General features: G+C 34.7%; 1 protein-coding gene across 1 annotated transcript; it reads left to right on the top strand.

The window, feature by feature from the left end:
• The first annotated feature begins 939 nt into the window (after positions 1-939).
• cmasb (cytidine monophosphate N-acetylneuraminic acid synthetase b) lies at positions 940-7,817 on the top strand. Its single transcript, XM_051884284.1, has 8 exons — positions 940-1,301; positions 1,798-1,940; positions 3,099-3,254; positions 3,522-3,655; positions 4,522-4,616; positions 4,691-4,862; positions 6,379-6,544; positions 6,811-7,817. The coding sequence occupies exons 1-8, from the start codon at positions 1,111-1,113 to the stop codon at positions 7,023-7,025; spliced, it is 1,272 nt and encodes a 423-aa protein (XP_051740244.1). The 5' UTR covers positions 940-1,110; the 3' UTR covers positions 7,026-7,817.
• The last annotated feature ends 394 nt before the right edge of the window (positions 7,818-8,211 follow it).

Below are 8,211 nucleotides of genomic sequence, written 5' to 3'. Positions count from 1 at the left end.
AATGCCTTGGCTATATTTTCCGTTTTTTATTTTTTACAGTGTTATACAAAATGTCTTGACTGATAGGCTAGTAAAAAATAACCATAACATCTTTTAACAGAACATATAACATTTTCCTTAAATCTGTTGTTAGGTTTAAATGATGAACACAATTGTTCAAAATATGTTTTTTGAGATTCACAGTTAAACATTTGTATGTTATTTGAGCATGCATCTATTAGGGGACTTTGTAAACATTGTGAACATGCAAAGCAAAAAAACGCATTACATACAAGTCTTAGTCTAACCCTATAACCCACCAAAAACTGCAGGTGTTTCATGGAAAAGTAAAGTTCTGATGTTATACAAAATGTAAAGAAATACAGTAGCCTAAAATGATAGGGCAAAAGCAATTTATTATATATAATTTTACATCAAGGACATAAACTCATGATTAAGCAAAACCTGTGACATACTACTGCTCTCATGTGGTGAGTGAGTAAAACATAATGATTATGTGTAACAAAAAAATCTTAAAGATTCCGCTAAGAAAAATAGTCCATTACAACGTAGCCTACTATACATTAGAATGAACACGGCTGCAATTACAATATTAGATTATAGGCTATATATTATTATTAATGAACTAAACCATAATGATTATAATAATGATTATACAACAATTCAAGTTACTTGTCTTCTATTTTAAGTTCGCTCTCATTTTGTGTCACTTGCAGGTTTGTTGTTCTTCCTCGATATGTTTTTATATGATTATAACTTGATATGCTACTCTTCAGCTTCTATACAGCTATCAAAATTTTTATGCTCACTTTCTGTGACTGTTTTAAAACAGAAGAAACACTAACGTACGTCTCTGATATAACCTAAAGAAGTCAGAGATCGCGGAGTGATACGAGAGATTTAAGAATAGCCCCATTTGCTCAGCTCATGATGATTATCTGGCAGATTAGGACGATCTATTTGTTATGAAGGAAGCCCCGTAAAACGCCTCTGACATGTGCTTTTAAATCTATCAAATTTTATAATCTAACGAATAAATGAAATTATTCTCATAAAGGTGTGTCCAATCCGCATCCTCTTGTCTGTTCCCTCACTGAGGTTTCTGCGGCGATGAAGTGCAACAGGTGCTCACAGGTGGGTTCGTGTTGTTGCCCGTCCTCTGGACACCCTCACCGGGCGGCTCTGATTCTGGCCCGGGGTGGCAGTAAAGGAATCCCTTTGAAGAACATCAAGAATCTGGCCGGTGTTCCTCTCATCGGATGGGTCCTGAGAGCTGCCTTGGATTCAGGAGTCGCTGACAGGTAACTACATTTGATCTTTTCTGAATTGTTGAATATGATGGCTTTAATGTGATCTTTTTCAATGTGTATGAAACTGGGAAATAAATGAAATGTTTGTAGTGGATATACGTTTGTGGTCGTATTTAAAGCTCAAAATTAGGCTACAGTTACCATATAGGCTGAATTTTATGCTTGTTCCTGAATTTATTCTTAATATGGAAGCTTGTTTCCTCCACGGAATAAACAATATAAAAGGTAGGCTAATAGCGATTTAAAAAAAAAAAAAAATCTAAATTGTAACTACTTCCAGCAATTGCGAGTTTATTTCTCACAATTCTGACTTTTTTTTTTACTTGTATTTCTGCGAAAAAAATAAGTCGGGGAAAAAAAGCAAATAGGAAACATTTTTTATTTATTTATTTATTTTATTCCGCGGCGAGCTTCCATCTTTTAGCTAAGATTAAAATATAAATTTAGTCTTCGTGTTTTTAATGACTGGTGTTACTATGTGTGGCAGCGTGTGGGTCTCCACAGATCACGATGAAATTGAGCGGGTCGCAAAAGTCTGGGGCGCGAAAGTTCATCGCCGCAGTCCTGAAGTTTCCAAAGATTCTTCCAGCTCTCTGGAGACCATCCAGGAGTTCATCCGACTGAGACCCGGTAAGACAGACCTTCATCATGTTACGCTCATTTTATGCCTCGCAAACATAAAAAATGACTTGCTAACATGAGGTTTTGTATTACAAGTGTGAGAGAGTCTTGAAAAATAGCCTGTTTTCTCATGTATACTAGGCCTATCATTTTCCTGCAGAAGTGTTATGAACTGAGGAGTGTAAAAGTTAAAATAAAAAATAAAAAAAATAAAAAACACGTATTGCACTTCTTGTGTCCTCGTAAACTAAATGGCTTAAAAAACATACAGCGTTGCTAAAAATGCTAAAAGTTTTCTGTGATGGCTAACGTTAGGTAGGTTTAGTGACCGCAAAACCAGTCATAAGGGTCAATTTTTTTAAACTGATCTGGAATCTGAATAAATAAGTTTTCCATTGATGTATGTTTTTTTTAGGATAAGACAATATTTGGCCGAGATATTTGAAAATCTGGAATCTGAGGGTGCAAAAAAATCAAAATATTGAGAAAATCACCTTTAAATTTGCCCAGATGAAGTCCTTAGCAACACATATCCACTCACAAGAATGGATTTTTGATATATTTACAAAATATCTTCATGGAACATGATCTTTAATTAATATTCTAATGATTTTTGGCATAAAAGAAAAATTGATAATGTATTGTTGGCTATTACTACAAATATACCCGTGCGACTTATGTGACCCTGGTTTTGTGGTCCAGGGTCACATGTGATGTATAATGAAGGTGGATGATTTGTGCATGAACACATAGGAATATTAATGTAACGTGGTCAGACAAACAAACCATATTTTGCCATGCACAGTGAACTTTTATAGTAGGCTATATTTAACAATGAAATTCATGTGCTTTTTAAGATTTTTTTTTTTTTTTTTTTTTTTTTTTTGGCATTTAATTTTCCATGTAAATATATGTAATTTTAAATATTTTTAGGAAGCAAAAAGTATTCTAATTTGCAGAGAAAATTATATTTAACAAGGAACATATTGTTGAGATGTTTTATAAGCAGTATGAATTTGTGAACTTAAAGAGGGAGAACTGGAATATAGAGCAATTACAAACAATTAAAAGATGTAAAATATTTAAGCCTTAATTAAAAACCATATAAGACCCAAAAACGCCTTCAGCTTTATTGTATTCATCATTTATTTTCTCTCTTTGTTTCAGAGGTGGACATCGTCTGTCATATTCAGGCTACGTCTCCATGCCTGCACCCTCAACACATCAGAGAAGCCCTGCAGATGATCACCGAACAGGGTTGTGACTATGTGTTTTCAGTGGTGCGCAGACACCAGTTTCGGTGGGAGGAGGTGAACGAGAAAGGTAAAGTCTCATAAAAAACATCTCACAATCTCCAAAAGGAAACAATTGCAGATTTTTGCTTTCTATGAAATGTTTATTTTGTTACTAGGCAAATAAGATGTTTGACACAGTCTTTCATGATCGCTTAAAAGCATATTGTAAAAACAAAAGTAGGTCACATCAATATACTTTGATATCATATTTTGGATCTGTATGGTGCCTAACAATGTCGCTATGATAATAGCAGGAACTACATCCCAAAGTTCACAAGTTTTTCATTGTGATTAGGGAGTAAGAATCCGACTCCTCTGAACATCGATGTGGCGCACAGACCTCGACGCCAAGACTGGTGTGGGGAACTCTATGAAAATGGCTCTTTCTATTTTTTTACGAGAAAAGCCCTGGAAAACAGCCTTGAACAGGTGGGTCATTATCAAAATATGGTGACAAACCTGTCCCTTGAATTCTCAGTCATGGAAATTAGAATAATTTAATATAATAAAATTTAAAATAGCCTAGAAACACCATATAAAGTAATAATGTAAATTTTATTTAACATTTTACACTATTTTATAATACACATTTACATTTTTAAATTATTTTTCAAATGCCTGAAAAGCCCCTTTCCCTGGTACACCAATTATATGACATTTACAGTTATTTATTTCTTTAATTTTTATTGCCTTTTTTATGAGGCTAAGCATTAATCCAAAATCAAAATTAATCCAAATGGCAAAAAAAACAAATAAAAATAATTAATGAGTAATATAAACAATTTGAAAATAATGCTTGTTTTTTCTAACATAAAGTTAGAAAAAAATGAGTAGAAAGTACAATAAAAAGTGGAAACGTTTCATAAATTTTGAAAATACAAAAATTAGTGGAAAAGTACCTCCGGGGTAAAGGTTCAAAGTAAGAAGAGGCACCCAAAATTTTGCGTTTAAATATTTTTATTGTGTTACGTTACATTGAAATTTTCGCATGAAACATTTTCTTTGAAAAAAATTATTTGACATTATAATTTATTGATTTGATAGTTTACTGAGATGATTTTGACACCATCTTAGAAAAAGATTTAATAATCACTGATATCACAACCAGTCCTTTGTGTGTGAAACAAACTAAAAAATAAAGTACAAAACTCAAATGTCAAGATGTTCACAAATACTTCCCGTCAGCTTTAATGGGAGAAAAACATTTTGTAAATTAAGAAATCGACATGACCAATGAAAGCTCATGACCTCAAACGCTCTGCTTCAGATATTTTGATCTGTTCTGTATGTTTTAGTTGGACAAGGTTGCTTACTATGAGATGCTGCCTGAGCACAGCGTTGATATCGACGTGGACATCGACTGGCCTGTCGCTGAGCAGAGAGTTCTGAGGTGGGATATTTCAACAAACTCTGTGGCTGGACAAAACACAATAATGAAGATATAAATGCAGCCCTTTTCTGCAGGTTTGGCTACTTCGGCCAAGAGGAGAAGGCGGCGGTCAGGCTGTTTCTGTGTAATGTGTCTGGCTGTTTGACAAATTGTCAGATTTACACATCGGTTTCGGGGGAGGACCTTGTGGCCATCAATGCTCGAGACGTGGCAGGCATACAGATGCTGCAGAGAGAAGATATAGAGGTACAGTCATGTAGGCTGGCACAAATAATGGGGCAAAGTACCTATACACTGTAATAAAAATTTTCATTTTTAACGGTAAAATTTAAAGGCACATTATGTAAGATATTTGGATTAAAATATCCAGTAACCACTAGAACAGTGTTAAATAAAAATTATGGACCTCCAATACTTAATCAATATAATGCAGAGCAGAGTAGAGCACCGGCACCAGGGACACAAACACGAGAAGTGCTGTTCATTCTAAGTCAAAGTTTATTGAGCTTGCTGTAACTTATATATAGCAAGTCTGGGCATTAGGACAACTCAAAACAAAGGCTAAGTTCATGTATGGGGTCATCATCCAGATCAAAGAAGCATTAAGGAGTGAATAACTCCTTATAGGCATGAATAGAACAGTGTGGATCTTATAGGAAATTACAAGATACGGATTCAGTGTACAAAGGCCTGTAGTCTTAGTCCTGTGTCAAATTTAACTGTTAGATTTTATCATATTTAGTCAACCTTGTACTGTTTTTGTTTAGTCAAGTTTTAGTCAACTAAATGTCTGAGTATTTTAGTCAATGGAAACCTACACATTTTTGTCATACTGTATAATGGTTAAAATGATAAAAATTATTATTTTGCTCAATTTCAATTGCAATGATTGTTGTCGTTTGGGAAATTTATTTTTACATTTCATCAGAAGTTGCTCGTTCACCAATAAGCACAAATCAACAGAATATCAGTTCATGTGCATGGTTTATTTTACATCAACTAGTGTACAGATTTATTAAAGCCTATCAATTATAAGCTAAATAAACACCAAAGACTTTAGGCTTTTAAGCAGAATACCTCAAATGGAGATCGCAAGAATGGTTGCCAGATTTCATGAAGCAAAATGCCATGGCAATGATCCGTTTAACAGAAAAGTTATGATTGGGGGATTTGAGCTCTCGACATCTGGCAACCGCAAACATGAACGCTCACCTAACAGAGTCTTGTACAGCAGTCTGAAATGTTTTGGCTCCTCTTTTTTTTTTTTAACAAAATTAAAATCGTTTTTGGTAAAGTTCTCGGTCTTTTAACTACATTTTAGTCTCGTCTTTTTTCATCAACAATATTGCATGTTGATATAGTCACAGGTATGGTTTAATCGTCATCCATGAACATAATTTCTGCCCGAGTCCTGTTGAATTCTTTTCCACCAGCTGTGAGGTGAAGATGACATCTCCCATGATTCCGTGCTCAAACTCGGCTATGCCTTTGTTTTGTTGTTTTGAATAGGCGAACTCTAGCGGAGAAAAATTACATGTTGTGCCTTTAAGTCCCATAAAGTAAAGTTCTGGCAACCACAGCTGCAATTATTTTCACTTTTTTTCTATAGTGTAGGAACACCTATGAACATACATTCACAATCCATTTTATTTATTCATACATCTATTATTTTCAATAGCATGCAACATTAAGATCAGAAGAACATGTATTAAGAAAGTAAACAAGGGTCATTTTGATTTTCATGTTTCATAACTTTCATTAGGTGATCCTCATATCCAGTGTGAATGAGCCACTGTCCAGGGGTCTCCTGGAGAAAGTGGCCCAGCAAGCCAGATGTGGCCTCAGGATTGGAGAGCAGCAGAAAGGGCTTGAGGTGGAGCAGCTGATGAGAGAGAAAAATCTGCGGTGGGATGAAGTGGCCTTCATGGGTAAGAGTGTCATGTTGATATGCCCTATAAAAAATCCAGTGACCTTTACATGTGAAATTACTAAAACAAATTGGAGCTCCTTTATTAATTAATTATTCCATGTATCATAGGCTGTCAGTTAAAGCTTGGCTCTAGACCATTTTGCAATGTTTTACACTGTAAGATACGCGACTGTCCAAACGAATGGTGTACTGTAAATAAACCTGGAACCACATGCAAAATATACCTTATTTTTATCGAGCAGTCTGTTTTGTTTTCCCTCACAGGTTCAGAAGCTGAAGATGTAGATATCCTGTCTCAGGTGGGGCTGAACGGCATCCCATGTGACGCACCTGTGGCTGATCTCATTGCGGCTAAATACACCTGTCAGAGACCCGCCGGCCATGGAGCCATTCGGGAGTTTGCCGAGTACATTCTGACGTTGGAGAAAAAAAGCAGGTCACAGGTGCACCAGGATCGCATTGACAGGGCTCATTTTTAGAATGTATTCCAGTTTCTAGTTTAAACAGTCATGTCGCTGTGATAACATGACATCGGATCTAATTTCAATAAAACACCTGTGTCTGTAAGCAAAAACACAACTGTGTTCTAGTTTATCTCTTCACTTGATCTTTCTCTCTGTGTATTTACCATTTATTTAAATGCATTACTCATTTACTTTTTGCACATCATTTTATGATTTAACCTTCTGCTGTGTGAAGAGAAATGTCCTCATTTCAGTGTCATCAAGGACAATGTTGTGCAGCAGTAGTTTTTCATTAACTAGTCAAAGGACATCAGGAAGGACACAGCCAAAATTTATCTGTAATGTTTAAGGTGTGGTTCTGTTTATGTATGCATGTAAATTCTACTTTTCAAAAGTTTGGGGTCATTAAGATTTGTTTTAAAGAAACTGATACTCTCAGCAAGGATGCATTAAATTGATGCAAAAAAAAAAAAAAAAAAAACTATTTCAAATAAATGGTGTTCTTCAAACTTTCTGATTTTTTTATAATATATAAAAATATTATAAAATGTTATTTTATGTATATTTTTGTTATTTTCAACAAGCTATTTCAGGGATATTAAAGACTCCTGTAGGTTATAGATATTAAACTGGGACATAACTTTAATTATTCGTGAGAAAAATTACTCTGAATTTACTTTTACTATTTACTTTTTAGTTTTTTGTGTACACAGATTTTGTCTACATTACCTAAATAAATGTTTATATATGAGAATGTAAGCAGTTGGCATGAAATTTCAAACATTCAAATAAAAAATGTAAACACCACACACACACACCACACATGCAGGTTTTATGACTTCATTAATTTCCGCATGATTTGTTCGTACCTTTAATAATTAATTACACCACTATTTAGGTGACCTACTAAAAGCCAAAAGGTTATTAAAAATAGCAAGACGAAGTCTGAGCATTAAAACACGCAACTAAGCTTATTCAATAAACCCCACTCGGTTTTATAATAGTTTGACTCCTGCTTTACGTTATCTCCTGGCTGCCTTTAAAGCAAATCACTTCACTCAGCGGCCATCTTTGAAATGCCTCGGGCAGCTATTTCAGTCATGTAAGTACAGCTCCTATTTCTTTGAACGGGAAATCAAATTCTCCAAAGCGGTTCACCAAGCTTAAGATTAAATTTCATATTTGAAATCACCTGTAATGA

The sequence above is a fragment of the Ctenopharyngodon idella genome, chromosome 24 (genome assembly GCF_019924925.1).
Source record: "Ctenopharyngodon idella isolate HZGC_01 chromosome 24, HZGC01, whole genome shotgun sequence".
In the NCBI taxonomy this organism is placed as follows: domain Eukaryota; kingdom Metazoa; phylum Chordata; class Actinopteri; order Cypriniformes; family Xenocyprididae; genus Ctenopharyngodon; species Ctenopharyngodon idella.
Note: the sequence above shows the minus strand (reverse complement) of the source record. Positions and strands in the feature narration are given on the sequence as shown.